A 27,936-nucleotide genomic window follows, 5' to 3' on the forward strand; every position below is an offset into this window, starting at 1 on the left:
CTGGCATTTCCTGGGCCTCTTGGACACCGCCAGCATAGGCGTAGCGACCCTTCCCAGCGCCCGGGGACAAACTTTTCGATTTGCACCCCCCTCAAGTTTTCGATTTGTACACCCCCCCTCAAACTTTCGATTTGCACCCCCCCCCCCCCCCCTCAAGATTTCGAATTGCACCCCCTCCCCTCAAACTTTCGATTTGCACCCCCCTCAACCTTTCAATTTATTTTTCCAACCCATTTTGGCGCCCCCTAAGGTCGGCGCCCGGGGACATATGTCCCTCCCACCCCCCTTGCTACGCTACTGACCGCCAGTCCACACCTTGTTCATATAGTCGGACATGTACTCATGACATATAGGCCTACATTTAGAATTTAGATAGTGTTCACACCTCTACCTCTAATATTTAGGCTTATTTTCTAAAGTAAATTGATTTTTGATATATTACTAATTATAAGTGTGATAAAGACTGACAATAACTAGCCTATAGATCTAATTTATATAGGAAAGAAAGGTAATAATAATAGTTATAAATAATGTTGCAATATCAAACGTAAGATCTGTTTGCATATTTGATCTATGGTATGTAGATCTAGATCTACACCCTACGCTTGCTACGCTAGTGCAAAACTGTATTTTTTGTTTTGCTCAGGCGAGGTAACTCTCATTTTAAAACAGAATTTCCTGTTACGGCAAGGTCAAGCCTTGTTAACAACAAACAGACCGAGATGCCGTATACCAACGAAGATTATTTGCCTAGCTATGAAGAACTTACTGTACCCGAATTAGACATAACGTCAGCGGCGTTCAGAACAGCTGCACATCATTTAGGAAAATACTGCGACAATGTATCTAAGGTGACTTTGCGTATTTTAATTAAACTATCGAGAACTGAGGAACTTGTTTTTGTTGCAGCTGAATTTGAATGATGAATCTCCCTCAGTCTCAGTCATTTTAACTCTAACTGTAAACAAATAAACTATTCCATGATCAGAAATGCTTTGCAGTTTCGCAGCGTTAAACTAACTCTAGATCTATATCTAGATTTGGTAATCTCATGATATAGCGTCGGAAATTATTTGGTAATCTGATCTTGGTTACTCGGTTACTGTAAAACTGTAAACCATAGTCTAGTTTATTTAATATTTATAAAAATAAAGTGGAATGCATTAAATTAGCCTAATGTTTTAACTTAATTTAATGTTTAATTGAAAGAAAATTAGCAACAATTAGTAAATCTAAATATTAATAAAGTTGAGTGTAGCCTAATTAGTAGGCTAATTAATGTTTTTTAAAGAAACAGATTAAAAAACTTGCAGATTGTGACAACTAGATCTAGAATCTAGAGGAGTTTACACTTTTCGGACACACACCAAAAATTACGTAGGAGCGAACACTTCGTCGGTTTTTTGGCTCATAGAAACTTTAATTAGCATGTCTCACGCGAAACCACGGCGCCTGCATGTAAACTGTTCATTTATGAACACTTCCGTGTCAAGTACTTCCGTTTCCTTTCTCAAGAATTATTTTTAGAAATTTTTTAACGTTGCATGGTACGCACATTTCTATTTTTACACCAGCCGGATGAAGTGACCTAGGGTTGGACTTAGGGGCAAAACTTGAACCAATCAATGCTTAGCTAAAAGGTTACACTATAAATAGCTTCTATATATGTATGGAACATCGTAAATGTCAAGGTTAATGGGTTTTTTTGTGCTTGAACAATAAAAAAGGGGTGTTCGCTAACTTTTTTGGCCTTACATGGGAGCGGACAGCAACACAAAAATATTATTAAATAAGAATTTAGAGCATAAAAGGGGCTGGTTATTGAAGGGAAAGGGTCAAAATAAGGTCAAGAAGGCAGTGGAATGCGAAAGAGGAGGGGGAATCATGTGACCTGGCTGGCTTAGCAGCGTACTGCGCGAGCCGCAATGGCTGAATGGGATGAACTTTGGGAGTGTGGGAAAAAGGTTTTATACTATTAAAATTACCTCACAAACAATCAATAACACAATATAAATGCATATAATATATGTTTTTATTCATTAAATTGACTTTAAATTATTCTAAATGAACAAAAAGTGCTATGTCCGATGACGGGTAAAGGTGTCCGAACACATGTAAAACTGTATTACATGTGTTCGAACACACGTTAAGACCCCCCAGTCACTATAACAAGAATAGCTTAAGTTCTATGCGTATGAATACAAAATGACACACACATTATTAAAGTAGAATGGTTGCGGATAGATATGATACTTTTTTTTGTTTTCTATGTTAAGCGGTTACTGAATGAGACCGCATGGAATTTTTACGTTGCGTTTTTTTCGCTATGTGTGTCCGAAAAGTGTAAGCTCCTCTAGATCTAACTCTAGCTAGATCTAGATCTAGTTCTGTTAGTAAAATAAGACTATTAGACTTACTAAAGTTAAGATTAAAAGTAGTAAGACGTACTAGAACAATGTTTAATACCAGCAATAATTAGCACATACACTTAAAATAATTAGGAATACAAATTAATTAGCAAAACAGTATTTAAAATGCAACTAAAATCAATCCTTGCACATTTTAAAACATTATGGGGTGTGGGGAAATTGTGAGACGCGATAAGGGAAATGGCGAGGCGGGAAAATGCGAGAAGGCCGCGAAAACTGTCGGTCACGTGACTTTTTGTTTTGCATTTTACCACAACCTGATACTTACGCTGGGTGGTGTTGAAATGCGAAGATTTCTGCGAAAAATTTACCGCACCCGTCTTTCAGTGTTATTTGGTCCAGACTTCAAAGACGTTTCGTTTACATTGTTAAAATTTCCGATTTTTCCGTCGCTAGACATACTGATGATTTGTCAACTCCCCCCATCTTTTGTGTCGACTTAGAATACCACCTTGTTCGAAACCAACGGAAATACCGCCGACGATAGATCAACTTCGTTCTTTTGTGTGGAACGCCGAGGCCACCTGATTTACCGTCTTTGAAGTTCACCGAATCCGCTGCCGCCGCAAACATATTTTGTATTGTTGCATAGAAATGTGTGATGAGTGGGGGGGGGGGGGGGTTAGATGTTGTGACGTAACACTATAAAAAAGCAATGTTAGAAAAAGAATTTTAGACGTTATTTCGCGTTTTAGAAAACTGTTTTAATAAATTGTAATAGGAATTGATTAAAATACTCTATTTTGACAGAGTACAGCCAAGATTTTGGAAAAAATGTCGATGTTTAAAAAAAAAATTCAACTGCAATTTTGATGGGGGTTGTAGGCTGAGGGTGTGACGTCATATTTTAGTGGGGGGGGGGGGGGTCTGGATTTATGTGAAAATGTGTGACGGAGGGGAGGGGGGGGGTAAAAATCGTCAAAAAAAAATGGTAGTTTTGTCGATAGCGGACTTTATTCAGATTATCTACAAACGCGCATTTTTTAAAAATTCTGTTCATATTCGTGTTCTGTGTTAGCACAGTATAAATGGGAGTCTAATTGAACTGGGTTGGATGTACTATGTGTGAAAGATGGTGTGACGAGGTGTGTTTGAGTAGTGTTAGGACTGTTTCAGAAGATTTTGTTTGTAAATTTTGTTAGTAATTAAAATTATTTAATAAAAAATAAATTACACTTTTTAGAATTGTTTATACTTTTACACTTTTTGCAAGTACAACAGTTCCATGAATACATATTACAGAATATATCTGCTGCTGACAAGATTATACCAATTCACATTGACACAGCTCACGTTTGTAAAAACATGAGCGGGCTAGATTTTTAAAATTAATGTCGACTGAGACGGCATTTTCCTCTCGCTAACGAGAGCAGGCGATGACAGTAGCACAGCAACGATGTTAGGATTTTTTTAATAGATAGATCTAGATATAGATCTATCTATCTTCTTAGTATCTATCTATATATATAATAAAATCTAGATAAAAAATAACAACATACAACACTCGTGTTAAAGGTTATGACTACATGCTTGTTTGTTTTAAAACTAAAAAAATTTTTTTTAAATAAATAGATGAAAAAAGTATGATAAAAACTTTTTTTCGCAACAGGTGTTTCGCTATTTACCTTTGATTCCGCAGGTATGTCCCGCATTACCTTCTCGCATTTTCCCGCCTCGCCATTATGTATTAAAAATAATATGGCGGCAAATAAATAATGGTTTACAGTATTTCCGGAACGGCTCGACAGACTACGCCATGATTTTACTGTTTTAATACATGTATATTGTGATATATTTGTGTCAAATATAATAAATAATTTATAAATAAACCAAAATCAATGTCTAAATAGATTAATGTAGTACAGAAATTAACTTTAAACAAGTGTTTGATTGCAAATTTGCTATATAAACAGCAGCCATCTGTAAATTATAACAGTTTCCCTGAATTTCTAACTATAATTTTACCGCCAAAAAAACTCAAACAAGATGGCTGCTGAAGTAAATAAGCTTGGTTGCATCTGATGAAAAGATTGCTAATTTTTTACTTATTATAGAAAAATGTAATAAAATTGTTTAAAAACAGGTACATGAATGAATCTTTGAAACATTTTTGTAACTTTTAAAACATAAATAATTACTCAAATTTAATGAGTAACATTTCTTTCGTAAATTTTCACATGTCAAACAGTACAGTCATCAAAATATACTCAAAATATACTTAGAATTTCTAATAATCAGCAAATTAGTGTTGGTATTTAGATTAGCATTACAGAGAGAGAAAAAACATGTTTATATAACATTTACTGTAATTTAGTTTAGTCATATTTTTTTTCAGGCGTAAATTATGCAAATCAGGAAGCTCACTTGTATATAATTATGTTGAAATTTTTATTAGATTTATAAAAATCATTAGCTCATTAAATTTTCCTAAAAGGCTCTATGTAAAATAATCAGTTTATTTTTTCAAAAAATTTTGTTCTACAAGTACAATACTTAAAAGTAAGCTGTGTATTCTCTCCGATAAAGCTACATCTTAAGAGGGTTAAAACACAACTGAAACTCACAAAAAAACAAACAATGGGAATACACCACACTGAGCTATTTCTTTCTTTTTATGTTCATAGAATATAGATTTAATAGCCTACTAATTTTATTTTTTAGAATTTTGTCAAAACAAGAAAAATCCAAACGCCATAGGACCTATACCCAAATAAATATGCACTGTTTAGAAATTTAGATGGAGCAGTTGTTTTTACTCTTGTTTAGATTTATGTTATTATGGGTCAAACATGTCAAGGTGGTCAAGTTTGTATTGTTACATGTATCTTGGTAATATAATTAAGTAAACTCACAGTGACCTCAAAAGAGATGTCAGTGACTATTTCAAATAGCAGTCCCTTGACCATATCAAGATTTCTCTACCACTTACAAGAACTAGTGAGCTGGCAATCTCACAGTTGACGATATTTAGAATTAGGTTTTTTTTTAATAACATTAAATATTTTTTAAAAACATCTAGATCAAGATAAGATTTTTTTTAAAAACACTATTATGCCTACTTATTAATAGATTTTTTTCTCGTGATTCTAAAAAAAATTACTTAGACGATACAATTAAAAAATGTCTTGCAATTTATGTCTCGCTATTTGACTCTGTATCATTCTTATTTACAACTTTGCAGTTATCTTGTTTGACCTATAAGTATTTGAAAGGAAAAAGTAAGGATGTTATAGTAGCGGCTAATACAAAAGTAAACAGAGTCAGCTAGTCAAGAATATATTCTAGCCGTACTGTCTTAGTGTCTCACTACATTTTAAATTATTTCTTAATCTAACCTTTTTGTATTGTAAAGTATGTGCATTAGAAGGGTGTCACCTATGATTTTAAAGTTTATTATTGTTTTAAATGACTTAAACAGTTAAAAGCTACTTTTATTTACCTTTATCTAGAATTGCATTTTGAAAAACATTGTCATTAAATGGCTACGTTGCTAAAGCTGTTATAGCTGATTAACTTTAATGGAGTGTTATGTTGACTCAGCTAACCGTGTAACACAATGGGGGGGGGGGGGGGGCTTAATTCGCTCTTGATCATTAATATTTAGCAAAATATTCTTCAAGGTAATGATTTATTTAGTGATTAGAATTAGCGTAGTACAGAGTGGGAAATTTAATTTTCTATTTTCAAACCGTTTTAGCTTCTCATGCAAAAGATTTTATTTTAATTGTATGCACACTGAGACTTTATTTCTTACTTTTTCTCCCTCTCCCTTATACTCAGCATGTTGAACAAATATATAGCGAATGTTTTGGCCTCATCTGTAAATTTAGGCGATGGTCCAATCACTCTGATGGAATGAAAAGTTGGCTGTGTGTGTATCATAAGTAATTATAATTTTAATGCAAAGACTATATAAATCTTGGATGATAATGACAAAACAGTTTGTGTAAAATGGATTTTATATTGAGCTCAACAGTTGGCTCAATGAGACCTTTCTTCAGTAATGATCAACCATGTTTTATTATATACCTTAGAAGTCTTCACTACATTTTAAAATATACATTAACATTATATTAGAGCGGTTCCATGACAAATGATCTCAGGACAAATGATCTCAGACAAAATATCTCAGACAAAATATCTCACGGACAAATGATCTCAGGACAAATGATCTTAAGACAAATGATCTCAAGGACAAATGATCTTACGGACAAAAGATACCAGGACAAAATATATCAGGACAAATGATATCATGGACAAATGATCTCAGACAAAATATCTCAGACAAAATATCTCACAGCAAAATTTTAATAGTATGTACGATGATTTTAGTTGAATTGAACTTTTTTTTTAATTGACTGTCAATATGGTTTTGTTTACTTTTTTATGAAGAAAATTGTGAATACAGTGAATTTGTTAAGCTAAACAAAGCATCAAAAGATTTATTAAACTTAACCTTTGTAATAGCATTTGATTTGAAAAAGTAAAATTAAAACAAAATTACTCCTTTAGCCTGAAAGGTATAATAAACAAATAAAGTAACGGTAGCTATACAACATTAATGTTCAAAAACACGCGAATATTTTTAAAAAATGTGAATGGGTCTTCATTTTCATAACGTAAAACTATTGTTTTTATTAGATCACCAACACAAGCATAACGTTTACGTTTCTTTGCTGGCAGGTATGATCACACCTCTCCAATACTATGTGAACTCTTGCGCGACATTTTCTAACTGCATATTTCCAAATCTCTTTGCCTGCTGCTCCACTTATGGTTTTTATAAATTCACCAGATTACAAAAGAGGCCATAGCTGAGTAATCACCACTAATACTGCTTTGTTTGCATGCACACTACACACACTTAGCTCCGCGATGATTGCTGTCGTTTAAATAAGCATTGGTCATCTGATCACTAAGGTGTGACCGACACAGAACTATTGACTGTTGATGCTAGTTGTATTGTCCATGGAGGGCGGATGTCTTTCCCTTAAGGCATGTCTCTGCCATCAAAGCAGGCGGCCACCTTGATACGAATGAGTGTCTTTATTGTTATTTCATGGTAGGATTGTCTCATTTTTGGCAAGCCCACCTAGGCTGTCTATTGAAACATTTCTTTAACCTCGAATACTAGATCTGTATTAGTAATCTCAATTTTAAAATATTTAGTGCAATATGACAAATGTATATAGGCCTATCTATATATATAATTCTCTTCTTCGAGCCGTTAGAAAACAAGCTGCAAACGCTCTCCCTACCTCCCCACCCCTACATGGTTTTAGTGAGCTGTGTTCACTCTAAATGTTTACAAGCAGAGCCAACGATTTTAAACGTAGGGGGGGGGGGAGGAGGGGGGGGGGGGGGAAGGAAGGGGGGGGGGGTTATGGTCCTTAATTAACGAGCTATTTATAGTGTTTTAAAGAAATATTTTCAGTGTCAGCGTTGGTACTGTCGAATTCACAAATTATGAATTATTGAAAATTAGAAACAACTAAATAGCGGCGTATGTTATGCCGCGGGCCGGCTCGTAAACAATATTTAACATAGTAAACAAAACCGTATGAAAGTCTATAAAAAATGTCACATCAACTATCAAATACACTATTAAAATTTTGCTGTGAGATATTTTGTCTGAGATATTTTGTCTGAGATCATTTGTCCATGATATCTTTTGTCCTGATATATTTTGTCCTGGTATTTTTTGTCCGTGAGATCTTTTGTCCTGAGATCATTTGTCCGTGAGATATTTTGTCTGAGATATTTTGTCTGAGATATTTTGTCTGAGATCATTTGTCCTGAGATCATTTGTCCTGTCACCATTAGAGCATTATAGGCCTAATCTATATATTTAAAAATGAAAGAGAATAATCCAGGAAAGGTTTCCATTTGAGAAAATTTTTAATGTATTGAGAAAAAAATTTAAACAAACTTATAATAAATGTTGTTAAAATATGTTAAAGATCTTAAAGGCAAGCTATATTTTATAGTCTGATCTTATTATTTGTTTGTTATTACGCCTATTTTCTACTATAGTTACCCATATTTATTTACCTCTTCTGTAGTCACTTTCAGTTTGTCCTACTCCAATGTCAGCCTTTTGTCCAACATATATTTATCATCTAGAATCTACATCTTACTACCTTCTTCTAAGTTTAGTTTGGTTGGTTTACTACAAGATTAGTACACTTGAAACTGTGTGTCTAGGAAATATTAAAATAGACGGAAATTTTATCCTTTCCCAGGAATTCATGCTGTGTAAAGCAGAGGAAAAAGACCCAAGAAAATGTTTGAATGAAGGAAAAGAAGTGACAAGATGTGCATTTGATTTTTTCCAAAGCATTAAGAAGTCTTGTTATGCTGAGTTCAGCCAGTACATGCAGTGTATTGACCATTCTGGACATATGATGGAGTTTAAAAAGTAGGTTTGTTTGTTTAAAAGGATAAGTTGTGTTTTTAAAAAGTAGGTTTGTTTGTTTAAAAGGATAAGTTATGTTTTTAAAAAGTAGGCTTGTTTGTTTAAAAGATACCTTATGTTTTTAAAAAGCAGGTTTGTGTTGTCATCTGTACATGCAGTTACCTACATACTGCATATCATCTGATCTTTTGGCACCTTTTGTGTGTTTTAATCTGATTAGGAAATTTGTAATTGCATTTTGTTTGTCAAAAATTTATTTTAAAACTTTTCTTGAAATTTTAAGCTGGCTATTAACTCTAGTAAGTGCTGTAATTTCTGAATGAACTCATTTGTTGACAATTTAAGTACTATTTCAGTTTAGGTGCAGCAAGACTCAGACTGTAGATCAGCTTAACTGTATTTTTGTTTATCATCATCTTTTACTTTTTGTGCCCAATACATATGGGGTGGCCACAGAGAGCTCCCTCCACTTTTCTCAGTCACAGGCATTTTTCTTGACAGTCCCCCAAGATAGCCCTGCCACTGCTGTGTGCCTCCACGTCTCTCTTGGCCCTCCTTGCTATCTTTTTCCTTGAGGCTTTTTATACTAGTTATTTAATAACAAATTGCCTAGCATTTCTTATGACTAAACCAGCAAGGTCTAGAGAGGCATCATAAAGCATGTGTAACCCACAATCTCTTCATTTGATATCCTGATGAGGAAGAATTGGCATGATCAACCACAACAGCCTGCACCAAAAGATAATATCTTGATCACTAGGTGCAATGCATTGCCTCGCTAGGGAAAAGAAGTCATAGATATAATCAGCAAATATTTCTCTTTCAGTTGACTCAGGTTGAAGATGATTATATTGTTTTCTTGTTTATTATTCAAACTTTTTAATCTACAAATATTTCTCCTTCAGTTGGCACAGGCTGTAGATAATAATACTGTTTTCTTGTTTATTATTCAAACTTTTTAATCAACAAAATTTCTCTTCTCAGTTGCCGCAAGACACAAGCTGTTTTTGATGACTGTGTGAAAGAAAATCTTGGACAGGAGAGACCTGAGTTAGGCTACTTCACTAAAGTTAGGCTCCACAAAACTGACCGGCCCAAGCCCACACCAGTCCCTCTCCCTTTACCAGAGCCTAACCCTGGTACTCCTGATGTCCAAACAGACCCCTCAAAGAAAGTCGGCTCGTTATATTCATAAAAAAATTTGTATAAATTGTATTAGAATAATAATGAGGTTATGAAGATATTACTTAATCAAATGATGTGAGGTTTTAAGTTCAAGTTCCTGGTTAGTTAATTAAGGCGAGCTGTAATAGAGAAGGTTGTAAAATTTAATTGTGTGACTGTTTATTGTGTTGATAAACAAGATGTTATATTGACTTTAGTGTCATGTAATGACATAGACAGTTTATGAATTAAACTATTAAACCAGTTACCTTTTTGTTTGTGGTAGTTTGTTAGCTTGTTTGTGTATCCTTTAAGTAAAATAGACTTCATACTTATTTTAGTATTTCATTGTGAGCAGAATTTGAATTGGTGATTTGTATAGCTGTCCTACTTTGAGTCTAACACTTAAACGTGTAAATTGGTTATTTCTCCTATTTTTGAGTGAACCTATTTCCTGGGAGGTAATATAAATGACTATGGCAGTCATTTTGGGCTGTTGAAAATTGCAACGCAACTAAGAGTTTGGGGGGAGGGAAGGGGGTATCGATTTGTTTTATTATTGAGATAGGGAAGACTCACGTTAGGGCGTTATTTATGGAAACATAAGCAGTGAGCCATTATGCAGACCACACTATCCCCCTGTATGCCAAGTTTATTTAAATAGATGAACTCTACTTCAGCTACTCTATGCAAGCTAGGTACCCATTAGATCTGGGGCAACATCCTACAGTCACTGGTCCGAACTCGTGACCTTTGGGCTAGCAACCAAACCAAAGTTGTAATGGTCTATGGAATACGTATGTTATGTTGCATGGGCCGGTGCGTCAGAAATCAAATATCCTGTTATATATAATCGTGTATGGGTTGTTCGGGTCGGACGTCAAATATCGTGTTATATACTAGTCTGAACATGATTGTATGTAACTAACCACCACTTTCATGCAGTTTCTTTCATTATCTCTTCGGAGGGGGGGGGGGGGGGGGGGGGGGGTGGCGCTGAAATGGAAACATAATTTGTATAAAAAAATATATACTCTAACCAGTATCCGTCTCACGCACCCACCACGGAAATTGTAGGTGCGCACTACCCCGCCCCCGATGAAAATTGTCTGGAAGTACTCACTGCTTTTATTGACCCCTAAACTGAAGACTGACTTAAATTACAGCTATTGTTTCCCCTTCAATCTGAAGTCTATACAATGTAAAAATTTTGAATTCATAAATGCTCAATTCTTAAGGTCATTATGGAATATGTATATGTATAATATATAATATGTATATATATATATATATATATATATATATATATATATATATATATATATATATATATATATATATATATATATATTACATATACATTATATTGATATAGAGATGTATGGATGGATGGACGAACAAACAGACAGGCAGATAGATAAATGTACATAGATACAGATATAAAGATATATTTATATATATAGTCTTTATGTATACATATCTACGTACATCCTTATGGAAAAAGATTTTTAACACCCTTCCCTTGACAAACTCCTTCTCACGCCACTGCCAGTGGTCGACAAATTTCACACACCCATGTAAAAACACTGCGGCACTCGTAACGTGCTTCAAGATCATCTTTAGCTCTCGACCTGGGGCAACTTGAGCGTGGCAACTGCGTCATTAGCAGGGAACTCACACCTCTGTTGACATAAGAACAACACCGTGTCGAATGTATAAATAACTAAGTAAACATATCAACCTTCTATAAAGCACTCGTTTATAAGAATCATTATAGCCAGCGATTCAAAGGAAATCGTGCGATTTCTTAAATCTGTAAGTATTTTGGTTAAAAGATAAGGCTAGTTAATTTATCTTTATATATTCATGTCTAGAAAAAAAAAACACCTTCGCAATTAGTGAGAAGACCCCCCTCCCTACATTATCTGATAATATTAACTTAATGGCTTAGCCGTTATTTTCTCCAGAGTTTCTTCCAGGCATTTCTTCGGGGTGCCCAACCCCCCCCCCCCCCCCCCGAACGAAATGAAATTTATATAATTTATATAGAAAATATATACTTTTAACAGTGTCCGCCCCCCCCCCCCCCCGAAGAAAGTCTACCGCCCCCCCCCCCCCCCCCGAAAATTTCAAGTGCCCCCCCGGGAGAAAAAAGTCTGGAAGAAACACTGTTTTTCTCTAGACGTGTAAAGTATAGGCCTACATGTCGTAAGTGTAAACGCGGGTGTAATGTTGGCGAAGTCTAGTGGGACGGTGAGAAAAATCTGGCTCATTCATCATTTAAGACATTCTTGTTTATCTTAGAACCGTGCCCAAGCGTAAAATTACCTCTTTTGGGTTCACTGTGATCGTACACCAACATTAGAATTATAAGGTTAGTTCAACATCGGATTAGCGGGCGTTTTCACTTAGGTCGGTACGCAGTTAACGAGAAGCGGAGAAGGCAATCCACGCAATGGTAGGGTCTTCTGAGTTTAAATTAATTTTATTTATTAATTAATATTTCTGACCTAAGTGTTATTTTCTAGATGTAGATCTAGTATTTTTACGCGCGAAGTTAGTAATTTTATAAGGCGTCCGATAAAATTAAGCAGATAAGTTGGAATTTCAACTTAACTTCACGATATTTTAGTAATATGGTGAGTGATATATATATATATATATATATATATATATATATATATATATATATATATATATATATATATATATATATGTTGGAAGTATGAGGTTCTCAGTAATTACCTGGATATGTAATTCATGAGATCTGAACGCTCTATGATGAAGGAATATTTTTGGGTGTGTTGTCTTTTTTTTTTATATAGAATTGTTTTCATTTTGAAATTCTTTAAACAAAATTAAACATGTACTACCAATTTTCGAGTAGATGTTTTACCAGCGTGTCACTGCCGAGTGTTTCAATGATTATTGTTTGTGTCAGTAGCGTCACAAGGCGGTGGCGGCCTGTGTGCCACCATTTAGAGGGTGACAGCATTACTGTTAAAACAATGTTTTATCTAGTTAAAATAGTGAAATAGTAGGGAGAGGCGTGACACTAAACTGAAAATACAAAATGCTTCAAGTAAGGGGGGCGGGGGGGGTTATACCCGCAGGGTAACACCCGCCCTAGGAACGCCACTGGTGTGTGACGGGGTAAACTATGCTAAGTAAGTCTGCACGTACGGTCAATCTTATGTGTAAATATAATTTCCTGTTTTTCTTTCTTCTTAAATGTCCAGGCATTTCTAACACATATGTTCTAATATTATGCTTTAGGGGTCATCCATAAATGACGTCACGCTTTTTTTGACGATTTTTACACAAAATGTTTAATCGCTATTATCAAAAAGTACCTAATAATCAGAGGCGTAGCGAGGGGGGGGGGGCCGGGGGTGCGGACCGCCCCGGGTGACACCATTTAGGGGGGTGACACCAAGGCAAAAAATAGCAAAATATATAGAGAAAAACTTGAGGGTGGGGTGCAAATCGACAGTTTGAGGGGGTGCAAATCAAAAGTTTGAGGGGGGGGGGGGGTGCAAATAGAAAGTTTCGGGGGGGGGGGGGGGGGGGGTGGTGCAAATCGAAAGTTTGAAAGTTTGTCCCCGGGAAGGGTCGCTACGCCTCTGGGGGGTGACACCATTAAGTGCCGCACCGGGTGACACCCGACCTCGCTACGCCACTGCTAATAATTAATAACTTTTATAAAGGAGTAGCGATCTATTTCGGCACCAAGAACGAACTATCAATTTTGCGCCCCACCCCAAAATTAGGTCTATATAGGCCTACATTTATTTGCGTTGGTGAAAATGTAATTCCACCTCCCTAATTTGGAAAGGTCAGGGCGCTTTTTACCAGTTTTGATGGGGGGGGGGGGGTTATATATAATCTCTATACGTTTTGGTCTATGTATCTATATTCTGAATACTGCTATTAACACCGCAACTATTACCCTTGTGAAGGAGGACGGGAATCACTCTTATTTTCCGCAGACACTAATTAACAATGTCAACAACTTCGTTTATGAAATAACAATAACTTTATTAACACACACACTTATATAACGTTTACACAATATCAAAGAATACGTCCGTCTTCTACTATGGCTAACCTAACCTAACTACACTTCACTGCTGCTTCTTACGTCATTGGTACATTGTCGCGTCATGCTCACGTCACACTCACGCTACAAATATTTTATTGAACACGCGCACAATACTCTCGCACCAAATCGTCTACCGTCAAATTCGCACCGTCCTTAGTAACCTCTGCTAGTCTAGTCTAATTCTATATATGTACACTATGACACCAGTCACATTGCTTTTTTAATTTGGTGTCATGTAAGTGATGTAGAAAACGATTAAATAAGTTCGTAGTTTACATTTCGAACATTTCAAACGGTTATCTAATTTTAATAGGGCTTGTAAGTCTTGTAAGTCTCTGACTTTGAATTAGAAATCTGTCCTGGTGTAGAAAGTTTTGTATTGACGGGGTGTTCAAACTATTGTACTTGTAGGTAAATTTTGATGAATCGTTTAGATTTGGGAGTAACGGCGGGATGCTGTTGCTGATATGGTTTCGTAGGTATAAAGTATTGAAGTGTTAAAGTGTCATAATTTTTATTCGGCTGTTTTGTAGTTGAAGTGGAATCTGTTTGGTAATAGAGAAATGAGAATGCAGGTGATGAAGTATCGTACTGCTGGAGTTCGGGATGATTGATTCTTGTGGTATTAAAGTATCGAATTATATTGACTGTTGAAGTGTAGTAGTAGGTCCAGTGAAATCGTTGTTGATTTGGAGTATTGTTTGTAGAGCTTGGTAAAGTTAAGCGAGTTGGTGTCATAGTTCTGGAGCATCGAGTCTAGTTATGTTTAGGTATCGAAGTTTAATGTGTGTTGTGAATGTAGTAGAGTATATCAAGTAGTCGAGTTTATCGTAAGTTAGATGATTTCAATTCAGCACGGAACCCATGAGAAAGGTATGCGTTCTCTATTTGAAAAATCTTTAGTTTTTTAGGAATCTATGTTATCACTCTAAAGTATTAATATATAATATTAAATAGGATGGAATTTATAACTAACTGTAAACTTTGTATTTTCAAATAATAATTTCAAAAAAATGTATCAATAATTCTATCAATGTCTAAAACAGTTACCCGTGTTTGATCTTTTGAAAGACGTCCCTTTATTTTAGGGATCCAAAATTTTTATTTTAGCTAATAATAACACCCGACATTTAAAGTAATGTCATCAAAATGAATAGACGTATGTTATAATAAAGTTCCCGTTTTTAGACTTTCAAACAAAACCTATATTTTAGTCAATAAGTATAATATATTGCTTTTACAAGGTTATGTAGCTAAAATAAAATATTTTTTTATAATTATTACGTACATTTTTTTTAGATCTTTTAATTGTGTTTTTCAGTCATGACTTAGTTACACTTGGTTAATTTAGTCATTCTTGTGAAAGTTATTTCCCTTGAATAAAATTTAGGTATTTGTATTTTCAAATGGGAGATAATTTATTGCTTATCTTTACATTCATTTCAAATTCCTGCGCCTCAGGTTGACCGCTTACATATAAATACAACTTTAAGTTATTATTTGCTATTGTAACAATTATATAGAGCAGAAGTTCTAAACAAAATAGTTTGGTATGTTTTTTTTTTAGCATTATCAAGTTGAAAAACAAATACATCAGTAGCCGTTGTAGATTGCAATACTTAATGTCTTAGTCGCAAATTAAACATCTAATTAATTGTCTTTTCATATTTGTCACCCTCTCCTAAAGGATTCATATATAAAAATTTTAGACTGGAATCTATAACATTTATATTTATAACCTTTTATTTTAAAAAAAATCGTTACTTAATCGCACAATGTAGACATTTTACAATTATAACTAAAGACAGCCAAGCTTAAAACAGGTAAGTTCCGTTTCGGGACTCAGCTTGGGAGGACTGCAGAGAGCCCAACACTACAAGAACTTTTTTTTCAATGTTTTTTTTAGTAGCATAGCGAAGGGGGTGGGGGGGTGGGGGTGGGGTGGGGGACATATGTCCCCGGGCGCCGACCATAGGGGGCGCCAAAATGGGTTGGAAAAATAAATTGAAAGGTTGAGGGGGGTGCAAATCGAAATCTCGAGGGGGGGGGGGGTGCAAATCGAAATCTTGAAGGGGGGTGCAAATCGAAAAGTTTGTCCCCGGGCGCCGGGAAGGGTCGCTACGTATCTGGGGGGGGGAACACTTAAAGATTTTCAAAGGGGTGGGGGGGGGGGCTATGTCGTAAAGTATAAAGTAGACTTGTGGACTTGGCAACAATTTCAATAAAATGTGATTACGCTTCCAAACTGGAATTGAAGGAATTAGTACAAACTTTTGAGACGAAGGAGGCAAGTAAAATTTGATTTTGGTGTCTACTTATAACGTGTATGCAATTGATAATAAATTAATATGTCACTTTTAATTAATTATTTCCTTATACATGTTTTAGTAATTAATTTGTGTGAAAGGGGGCGTTTTAATAAGTTTTGCCTAGGGCGCTAAATAACCCCCCCCCCCCTCGAAATCGCAGTTGAATTTTTCTTAAACATTGAGATTTTTCCAAAATCTTGTCTGAACTCTGTCAGCATAGAGTATTCGATTCCTATTACAATTTATTGAAACGGTTTTCTACAACGCAAAATAACGGCTACAATTCGTTTTCTAACATTGCTTTTATATTTTGCAAAAGTGTAACGTCATACCATCTGACCCCCCCCCCCCCTCTCCTCATTACACACCGTCACAAAATTACGGACACACCACCTCTTTACGAGTGTGACGTCATTTATGGATGACCCCTAAGCATCTGTCGATTATAGGGCTCACAGGGCGAGTTATATCTATCTTGCACGAACCGCTGTAACACACATTCTTAGCAAATTCAGTGTAAAACTGTTAGAAAAATAAAACAGTTAAAGCCATTAAAGCACATTTGTATTATATAATACAGTCTAGTCGAAACCTCTTTAACAGTATCTCCAGCAGTCATAGAAGTCTACAAGGATATTTGAACGGGAACCACTATAAACATGTTACTCATACAATGTTTCTTTCAGACCTTCTTTCTCCGGCCCGGGAGGGGGGGGGGGGGGGGGGGGGGGAGAGACACATACCCGTAAAAGTTTATATTTTCTATATATTTTATATTTCGCTAGCAAAGAGATGCCTGAAAGAAATATTATACTCATATCCTACACCATAGGATGTAGGATGTCCGCCGCTAAATGGTATTTGAAGAAGGTTACAGGGTTATAGTCCCCTATCTACATGTAATGCCTGTACCAAATTTGAATAAAAGGCTTAATGCATAGAATTAGCATCCGGTTGGTATTTAGTGATTGAGAATCATTACGTCTCCACCTTCTTATATTAACTATGTAGCTTAGAGAGCTTAGGGAAGACCACCCACTAGCCTTTCCACCTTTTAACACTGTCTCCTTAATTTGTTTTTGTTTACATAGGTAATAATTTTTTTAAAGCTACTCTCCTTTTTATTTTAGGGGCCGTCCACCAATTGATTTCTGAAATAACTTTCTAAAACGCGAAATAAAGGCTAAAATTCGTTTTCTACCATTACCTTTTTATAATGCAAAAGCGTGGCGTCACACCATCTGAACACCCCCCCCCCCCTCCCTCTCATCTCACTCCGTCACAAAATTTAAGAACACCCCCCCCCTCCCCTCCATCCTACGAGTGTGGCATCATTTATGGACGACCCCCACTTACGCCTTCCCCTAGAAGATTTACTTCTAGGAGATTTATGTAAATGTAGGCCTATGCGATATCCATACTAGACCTGTACTTTGGGCCGTGCTTTATTCAAGTAGACCTTTTTGACGCTACTTACTAGGAGCGAATCGCTTATGGGCGTAATGAGAGGGCCAGTGGCGTAGCGAGGTCGGGTGTCACCAAGTGCGGCACTTAATGGTGTCACCCCCCCCCCCCCCCTCCCCCAGAGGCGTAGCGACCCTTCCCGGGGACAAACTTTCAAATTTTCGATTTGCACCCCCCCCCCCGCTCAAACTTTCAATTTGCACCCCACCACCCCCCCCCCCCCCCTCAAGTTTTCGATTTGCACACCCCCCCCCCCCCCTCAAACATTCGATTTCCACCCCTCCCTCAAGTTTTTCTCTATATATTTTGCTATTTTTTGCCTTGGTGTCACCCCCCCCCCCCTAAATGGTGTCACCCGGTGCGGTCCGCACCCCCCGTCCCCCCTCATTTCGCCTCTGGAGAGGGCTGTTGATTATAGACTTATCATCTTCCTCGTAGTATTTGACTTTGTACTCGACCAGCGAATACAGGTGGAGTTGAACGTGATCTATGAAATAAAAGAACCCACTGTAAAAATTAGTGAGTTGGGCAAGTAATTTCTTATGGGAACCTTTGCTCAAAAGTAAACAGTTCTCACGATCGAGGCTGTAATGCAGACATAAGCCCACTTATCTAGGCCGGGGGCGTGTGAATTGTGTCGTCAGGTGTACGAGTGTTTGTCAGTCCATCCTACCCTGGTGGGAGAGCGTGACTTGGGTGCTAAAGTGTTCGTTGTTTGCGGTGCTAAGGTGTGTTGCTATTTGCAGTATTTCTATTTGTGGTAATAACGTGTATTGCTGTGTGTGGTGTCAAATTGTATTGTTATTTTATGGTACTAAGGTGAATTGCTATTTGTGATACTAAGTTGTATTTATATTTGTGGAAATAACGTGTATTGCTATTTGTGATATTAAGATGTATTGCTGTTTGTGATACTAAGGTGAATTGCTAATTGTGTTACTGAGGTCGATTTCGATTTGTGAAAATAAGGTGGATTGCTATTTGTGGTACTAAGGTGTATTGCTATTTGTAGTGTTAAGGTGTACTGCTATTTGTGGTAATGCTATTTGTGGTCATAAGGTGTATTGCTATATATGTAACTAATGTGTATTGCTATTTGTGGAAATAAGGTGTATTGCTATATATGTAACTAATGTGTATTGCTATTTGTGGAAATAAGGTGTATTGCTATATATGTAACTAATGTGTATTGCTATTTGTGGAAATAAGGTGTATTGCTATATATGCAACTAATGTGTATTGCTATTTGTGGAAATAAGGTGTATTGCTATATATGTAACTAATGTGTATTGCTATTTGTGGAAATAAGGTGTATTGCTATATATGCAACTAATGTGTATTGCTATTTGTGGAAATAAGGTGTATTGCTATTTGCTGTATTGCTATTTGCGGTGCCGAAGTATATTGCTATTTTGTGGTACTAAGGTGAATTGCTATTTGTTATACTAAGGTGTATTTCTATTTGTGAAAATAATGTATATTGCTATTTGTGGATATAACGTGTATTGCTATTTGTGGTACTAAGGTGGATTGCAATGTGTGGTATTAATGTGTATTGCTATTTGTGATGCTTAGATGTATTGCTATTTGTAGTATTAAGGTGTATTGTTATATATGTAACTAAGGTGTATTGCTATTTGTGATACTAAAGTGTTGGCTTTGTCTTGTGAAGATACAAAATACACCTATACCAGAGCATGACAGTGTGCATATATTTTCAGGCCATGTACATAGTGCTAGTGATACTGCTAGGTGTTGGGGTCTATGGAAGACCAAATGTCAGATTTCAAGGCCCTATACGAGGTCTGGGCCAGACTCTCTTGCAACTGTCGTCGTCTAGAGGAAGTGTCTGCCAAGGTAAAGGTCAGCTGAGCGATCGTCTGCTAGGATATGTAAAAGGTAAGGATTTGGTCTGACTTTATACACCTCTCTCGATTTTATTATCAAATCCAGATGAATACACATTTTCATGTTTAGTTTGCTAGGATATGTGAAAGGTAAGGATTTGGTCTAACTTCATACACCTCTTTCGATTTTTATTATCAAATCCAGATGAATACACATTTTCATGTTTAGTTTTCAATTAAAAAAACAACATAGTGCTGACTATTGAAATATACCTAACCATTTTAATACAGTCTAGCTTGCCTATATTTCATGGTCATTCATTCTTGACTTCACGCTTTTTACCTCTCCTTCTCCCCACAAAACGTCCGTCCTCCTAAAATGACCTCCAATCTAAACCTACTACACTAAACCCCCTTCACTAAAATTTTTATTTTTTTTATTTTTGAAAACAACGATTCATTTCTAAAATATTTACTGATTTCATTCAACATGGAATAGGCTTATATTATGGATCATTTTGTCTTGTTATTTTAAAAAATCTTCAATAGCTGGAAATAACGGCTACAATTCGGTTCCAATGTAACTTTTTAAAATGCAAAAATGTTTCGTTACACTTTCTTATCCTTCTGTCCTTCCCCTCGTCCAGAAATTCCAAAACCCCCTCTCCACTATGAGCATTATTTCATTTATACGATCCTTTGGACGATGTTTATTGAAATATTATTATTTATCCTTGTTTGCAGCCAAAGATGCGAATGGAGATGGTGTTTACACCGGAAACGAAATGGCTGCGTACATTTCTAAACTAGATGCTGACAAAGATGGTGTTCTGTCTGAACAGGAGGGTATCAACTACTTCGTCCATAAAATGAACTTTTCTGAAGAGTTCTACAAACTCCAATATCTAGCGGATACACCCCAGGTTCATCATAGCAAGCTCAACGATACTAAGGTCATACTAGCTACCGAGCTAATTCATGCAACACTGGGGTCATTGGTGGAACTCTGCGAAGGCAACCAGACCCTGTACCTGACGAACTGTGACTGCCTGCAACTGACACACAGCTGTGTCAGTCGCACAGAGCTGAAGAGCACCATCCCTTGTGCTGAGTTCCTGTCTAGACAGTTTCAGTCTACCAAATCTTGCTAGCACCATCCCTTGTGCTGAGTTCCTGTCTAGACAGTTTCAGTCTACCAAATCTTGCTAGCACCATCCCTTGTACTCAGTTCCTGTCTAGACAGTTCCATCCAACCAAATGTTGCTAGCACCATCCCCTAAGTTGAGTTCCTGTCTAGACAGTTCCAGCCCACCAAATGTTGCTAGCACCATCCCCTAAGTTGAGTTCCTGTCTAGACAGTTCCAGTCCACCAAATGTTGCTAGCACCATCCTCTGCACTAAGTTCCTGTCTAGACAGTTCCAGCCCACCAAATGTTGCTAGAACCATCCTCTGCACTAATTTCCTGTCTAGACAGTTCCATCCAACCAAATGTTGCTAGCACCATCCCTTGTACTCAGTTCCTGTCTAGACAGTTTCAGCCCACCAAATGTTGCTAGCACCATCCCTTGTGCTGAGTTCCTGTCTAGACAGTTCCAGTCCACCAAATGTTGCTAGCACCATCCCTTGTACTCAGTTCCTGTCTAGACAGTTTCAGCCCACCAAATGTTGCTAGCACCATCCCTTGTGCTGAGTTCCTGTTTAGACAGTTCCAGTCCACCAAATGTTGCTAGCACCATCCCTTGTACTCAGTTCCTGTCCATACAGTTTCAGCCCACCAAATGAATCTGGCACCATCAACTGCCCTAGCACCTGACACTTAGCCTAGTTAATATTAACATTTAAATGTTCAAATATTGTTTTGATATAAAACTTCTAACGTACCATCACTGACAATAATAGTGCATTTATAAGAAGAATGTATAATAATTAAGCAAATTAATTTTCATTTAATTTCAACTATTTTATTGAGAAAATAAATGTAACTCTTTTTAAAAGATATAACATTTTGTTACTGAGTAGTATTAATGTAGTGTCACAATTTGGTCAATCAGGATAACGCCTTAGATGTGTTATAGGAAAAAATTCCACCATTCTTTACTAATTAAATTCATGTTGCCAACCACCAATGTAAGGGTATGGAGATATTCTAGTTCTGTAACATTTTTTTACAGAAAAAAAATATGCTACCGCAATTTATTTTTGCTAATGTTGTGATACAGAAAGTAACAGAATACATCTTAATCTGTTGTTTATTTTCTGAAATTTAAAACAAAATTAAAATAATATTTCACATGGGAATGTATAAAATTATTAAGGTTGTGCACTGCCAGTAGTTAAACAGTAATTAACAGTAACTCTTGAAAATTATCACCAATATAAATATTTTTTACAAACAAAATCAAAATATTATAACTCTTATTTAATAAAATTAATTAAAAAGTATGATGTTTAAATATCAAACAATATTTATTAAACTAATATTCTGATTTGAACATATGTGAAATAGTAACCTTTGTAGAACAAGAAAATTTGAGCAGTAAAAAATAAAATTGAAACATACTCTGTAGTGAACCACACTGTATAAACCCCATAAATCAGCTGCAAAAATATAAAAAAACCAAAGAAAAATATATGCAAAACACATTGTGAAAATAAAATGTTGAATCACACAACCAGGTTTTATAATGGGACCTTAAGAAAAAAAAAAAAAAAAAAAGAATAAATGACATTATAATTGTAATAAAAATGAAATTTAAAAAATTGACTTTATGTAGGGTTATACCTACTTTGATCACAGACTACAGAATGTTAAACTTGGAATGTGCAGCAAACATATTCATATTTGTAAAAAAAATATCTTTGTAGCATTTAATTTTTTGTTTGTTTTTAAAACTTTTTATAAGGTTATAGTTATAGATGAGAATCTTTCATTACTCTTAATTAATGAAATACAAATTAATTAAAACAGGTAAAAAACATAACTATTAGATATAAAAAAATTACCATGGTGATAAATTATAAATACAAGGGTACACATATGTGGAGAGGGAATGTATATGTAGGTCTCTTCAAAATGAATAACAAACAAAATATCAATTACAAAATATATATTTTAAAAACATCTATTGAAATAAAACGGACAAATTCTGGGTGGGTTACAAATTTGTAGATAAAAAAGGTTGTTAATTTGTCTTTGTTAAAATAAGTGAAAGATTCGATTTAAATAAAAATATATTGTTAAAATATAAAAATTGTGACAAAATCATCTAGTGGTTGAGAAAGAGTGCTTCAGAGTTTTTGAATTAATTTTTGTAGACAAGTAAATAATTTTTGCCCTCTTTTCAATATATATAAATATTGTTGTTTACAATGTGTTGATATTAAAATTACAAAATAAGGAAATGCTCCTTTAGAGCAATTATATGTTTTAAACAGCAGCTTACAGTAAAAATATATCAATCTGCCAATTCATTTTTTTTAATTGGCCAAGTGAATTATTTAAAACAATTTTTCTGCTGCTACAGCATATAATGCAGGATGTTTTTAATAGAATTTAGTTTGTATAAAATAAAAAATACTGTGCATGTTTCACATTAAAAAATATTCTTAAGTAATTAAGCAGTCCTCCTCACTCTACTATACAACTTGCAGACAATGCACAAAAAAACAGATGACCTGCTTCAGATATATGTAAGCCAGTTACAATATTTAAATTATTGCACACAGTCATAAAAGTATTTTCTTCAAATCAAATCATGACAATACTAGAAATCAAAAGGGAAAGCGGTGATTTAAAAAAGCAGCTTCAAAAATAAACGTCTGAATATTCCAAATTACAATACTTAAACAAAGTAGGAAGGAGTAGCATAGGGATAGGGCGCATGACTGCTAATCCAAAAGTCCATCCAGGTGGCGGGGCATAGTGCTGGCCACATTATCCCCTTGTATGCTGAGGTCATCAAAACAGATGAACTATACTTTATCTGACCCGTGTGTCTTGGTCACAATTGGGAAATGATGATGATGATACTTAAACATAACCATTACATATTGATTGCTTATCATCACATAATAAAAAAGTTATGTAATTAATTAAACTGCAAAAAAAAAAAAACAACTCAGTAAATATATTCAGTGTTTCTACTAAGCATATCAATGAATAAACTTGAAAACAAAAGTAAATGTACAATCCTCATAAAAAAAGTCTTGATAGCCTTCATATTAACCTGATAATCTGATGATGGTTTTACTTTGAAGTAAAAAACATTAGCTATCAACTAATATCCATGTTTTGTAATAAATTAAGTGACTTATTTAATTAGATTGGTTATTAAATACCTCAAAATAATACTGGAATCAATAGGCACAAATTAGTTGTTGTCAAACGTTGAGTTTTCTCAATAACAGATAGTGATGTAAAATGAAAAATTAATGATAAACAATGACTGTGTATAGGAAAAATAATTATATATTGAACATGGGGGCGGCCTTTACTTTGTGCCTCAAACTATATCTGTCTGAAAATATGAGGATACCTAGAATATTAATTCTTGGGATGTAAGTTAATTCCATTTTTTTATATACACCAATATTTGTGGTGAAACTTTGTATTATAATAATCTAACTTTAAAGTATTTAAATATATTTTTTTAAAAGAATCATAATATAGACTGTTGACAGTAAAACTATCATTATTCTGGGATGTTTGGTCCAATTCATCAATAGTATTTGCCATTGAATTCAGAAATGAAAATTGCTTTACAAATAAAAGCTATAAAAACTAAGAAGCCAAACCCTTGTAGAGTCACATTTGATAGAAAATACTGCTAGTATACCTGACTTATGAATTGATCATTTCTAAATTATTTTTAATTTTTAAAACAAAATTAAAGTAATATTTCGCATGGGAATGTTAAATTATTAAGGTTGTGCACCGCCAGTAGTTAAACAGTTATTAACAGTGAGATGGACATGGGAATGCAGACAAGTAAAGAGTCTAAAAATCATCCTCATCGGTGCCGTTCATGAGTGGGACCTGTACCTCCCCCTTCACCACCTGTTTGCTGGAGCCGTGGTACTGGTGAGACTGAGTCTGTCTGGCACTTTTCTTTGAACAGATCATATAGCGGCAAGCTGTTATTGAAAATATAAACCCTGTGCTGCCCACAACAGCAAAACACAGAACATCTGAGGAATAGTAAAGGGAAAAAGTTTGTGAATAGTACACTATTTTATGAATTAATAGTGATATTTCACCTCCAAAACCAATTCTCTATAAAATTTCTCATGAAAATTATAAGGAATATTATACAATTAAATATGAAATGTTTAAATTGCATAATAATATAATTAAATATAAAAAGGATTTTTTTTTTGTTATTAAAACATTTCCAACTATAATTGTAATATTATTAACTATTTATCATCATCCTTTCAATGCTAAAAGTACAATTCAGATCATTAATAGCTAGCACTAATTAATGGGATAAGCTGAGCCTGACACAGAAAGATCCAACAGACAATGAGACATGGCAGAACATTTTCTTGAAGCAATTGGAATAAGTGCTTTTAAAAACAATTCATGTTCTTATTACAACTAATATCCTTCTTATATCTTAGCTAGATTTAGAATTACACTAGTAGCAATGTATTACTTTATACTACAATTACTAGAGCCATGTAATAATTTTACTAGAATTTAATCAGTAGTAAAATGTAACTAAAACTACACCAGCAGCTATATACTTACAAGTCTCAAATGTCCAGACCCCTTCATCATGGTCTTCACGCAGCAGTAACGACATTGTCTGCCTGCTGCCGTTATTGGGAGCAGGTTCAAGGCCAAGCAACTGACACATCAAAGGATAGATGTCCACTAGAGAGAAGGTCTCAACCTTGAAATTGCTTTTAAAATCTGGTCCCATGGCAATGAAGAATGGCCGCATCTCCTGGTATTCATTATCATATCCATGGTTGCCAGCTGAATTTGAGAAGAAATTTTCAAGGCTGAGGTTTTATTAATCGTTTATTATTTTTATCAAACTAATTTTTTTTGTAGGCAAACCATAGATCATCAAGCATACTATCCCTACATCAAACTTAACTATTGTAAGAATAGTAAAATACTTTAAGACTCCAGTCCAATAACAACAAAGGCAGAAAAAGTTTTCTGTAACTCAATTGGATTGTGAGGTGGAACTCAACTCTAGATAGAACACTACTTTAACTTGAGTGGTCAAACTCTTTACCCAGTGATGTTCATCATGGAATAATTAGTTTTGGTGAGCAATGAAATATACATTTACAACTAGGCTACACTTGAAATTATTTTATGAAAACAGTAAATTATTTAAATTGGTCTACAAAATTGTAAACAGTTTACCCAATGTGAAGTTTTCTACAGGGAATCTAGAAATAAATGAATATGTGAGATCTGCTATGGCAATTATAGGTGTAACTCTGATGTTGTACTTGTAGTGCAGTCTCTCAGGTATGTCTGCCTTTTTGTAGACTTTGAAATGATTATTTTCAGAATGAGATTTTAGTTTCTCATACACAAAGTCTTCTTGGCCTGTAAAATAAAAACTGACTCATTTAGTAACAAAGTTAAAAAAGGTAGTAACTTTGTTTTAAGTATATCTTTTAGTAGGCCCACCAATTTTTAAAAAATAAATGTTAATGTTAGGCCTAACTTAAGTGCACTACCATTTCTAAAACATACATAAAATAAACATTTTAATTCTACTGATTAACTGATTATTATAAAAAATATGCTAAACGATTTCTCCCAAATTAACTGTATGAAGTTTACTATTATTTTTTAAAAAACTTGTATTTGTATCAGTTAGTTAATATGTTTCGCCTTCCCACTCATATAAAATTAAATTTTAGCATATGAAATTTTTTTATTCACAAATATAGGCCTACTAATTTAAATTTCTTCAAGCTATGTAGAAAAATTACCTTCGTTAGGTATAATAGTAGCAACTGGTGAATAATTAACAATCGTGTATAAACTGGGGTCAACAAAGTCATCCAGGTTAATTAAACGAGTCTTTGAAACAGAAGCAAAACCATGGTCACTTGTGATAATAATGTTCATGTTGTCGAGTAGATTTACTTTTTTAAGTTGCTCTAAAAGATACCCAGTTAGGTGATCAGCATATTCAATTAGTCTTGTGACGTTTTCCGAATCAGGACCAGTTGCATGAGCTGTGTGGTCGGGTTCCGAAAAATACATGAGTCCCAGGTTGATAGGATAGGGGCCTGAGCTTAACCATTGGACCATAGTATTAATTCTAGCTTTATAATCCACATGTAGGTCGAAAGGCATATGGTAAGTTGGGCGAGTTCCTTTAATGACATTTTCCGCACCCCACCACATAATGCTGCCACTGCGTCCATTTTCATTCTGAAGCTGGTTTGTTACCCATATTGGTTCCACTCCTGTATCGTAAAATCTGGGGTCGTTAATGGAACTTTTATTTACATACAAAGGCACATATGTAGCATTAATAACAGGGTCGTACATTTTATTATCAATGATGCTGTGACTCTCTGCATACAGTCCAGTGACTATTGAAAAGTGGTTTGTCAGTGTTGATGTTGTAAAGATGTTTTTCAGACCTCGAGTCGCATGAACTCCACGACTTATCATATCATCGAAGACAGGCGTGTTGGTCCGATTTAAATAATCCCATCGAAATCCATCGAAAGAAACGATCAGCAATTTCCTAGACACTTTTTCATGAGTGAATACTTGGGGAAGACAGTAAAAAATGCCAGCTACTGTTAAAATTGTCCATCCTAGGAGAAATCTGCTACCTCTGTATCTGGAAAACATTGTGCGAATACAAATTCTCATACAAACTATCGACGAGGAAGCAATTTATTGGCGTTGTTAACTTGTTGTGTTTGTGTACGTGTTATTGCTTGAAGAGTTTATCGTAGAAAATCTACTTGCAACGGTTTGTCTATTTACCAATAAGAAAATTGATCCGGATTTGCGATTGCTCTTCTAGATCTAGAACGCAATGCTTTCAGTTTATGATGGGAAAAATCATTGGCTAACTTGGAAAAAAAGTGAAAAAGAACTAGATCTTGACTCTAGATAGACCTTATGCAGGGGCGTAGCGAGGGGGGTGCGGACCGCACCGGGTGACACCATTTAGGGGGGTGACACCAAGGCAAAAAATAGAAAAATAT

At 35.2% G+C, this 27,936-nt stretch overlaps 3 protein-coding genes across 3 annotated transcripts; 2 read left to right on the forward strand and 1 right to left on the reverse strand.

The window, feature by feature from the left end:
* Nucleotides 1–663: 663 nt before the first annotated feature.
* Nucleotides 664–10,276, forward strand: LOC131931231 (NADH dehydrogenase [ubiquinone] 1 alpha subcomplex subunit 8). The gene is made up of 3 exons (XM_059287959.1): nucleotides 664–851; nucleotides 8,672–8,847; nucleotides 9,829–10,276. The coding sequence occupies exons 1-3, from the start codon at nucleotides 723–725 to the stop codon at nucleotides 10,037–10,039; spliced, it is 516 nt and encodes a 171-aa protein (XP_059143942.1). The 5' UTR covers nucleotides 664–722; the 3' UTR covers nucleotides 10,040–10,276.
* An 8,267-nt stretch (nucleotides 10,277–18,543) lies between these two features.
* On the forward strand, nucleotides 18,544–20,925 carry LOC131931229 (uncharacterized). Its single transcript, XM_059287958.1, has 3 exons — nucleotides 18,544–18,611; nucleotides 19,605–19,782; nucleotides 20,475–20,925. Exons 2-3 carry the CDS (start codon nucleotides 19,608–19,610, stop codon nucleotides 20,879–20,881), a joined length of 582 nt encoding a protein of 193 aa, XP_059143941.1. The 5' UTR covers nucleotides 18,544–18,611; nucleotides 19,605–19,607; the 3' UTR covers nucleotides 20,882–20,925.
* Nucleotides 20,926–24,649: 3,724 nt separating this feature from the next.
* Nucleotides 24,650–27,675, reverse strand: LOC131931228 (ectonucleotide pyrophosphatase/phosphodiesterase family member 5). Its single transcript, XM_059287957.1, has 4 exons — nucleotides 26,695–27,675; nucleotides 26,114–26,302; nucleotides 25,481–25,711; nucleotides 24,650–24,918 (listed from the first exon to the last, which is right to left on the reverse strand). Exons 1-4 carry the CDS (start codon nucleotides 27,593–27,595, stop codon nucleotides 24,728–24,730), a joined length of 1,512 nt encoding a protein of 503 aa, XP_059143940.1. The 5' UTR covers nucleotides 27,596–27,675; the 3' UTR covers nucleotides 24,650–24,727.
* Nucleotides 27,676–27,936: the final 261 nt, after the last annotated feature.

Source organism: Physella acuta, unplaced genomic scaffold, assembly GCF_028476545.2.
Source record: "Physella acuta isolate Inbredline_101_S28 unplaced genomic scaffold, ASM2847654v3 ptg001920l, whole genome shotgun sequence".
NCBI lineage: Eukaryota > Metazoa > Mollusca > Gastropoda > Physidae > Physella > Physella acuta.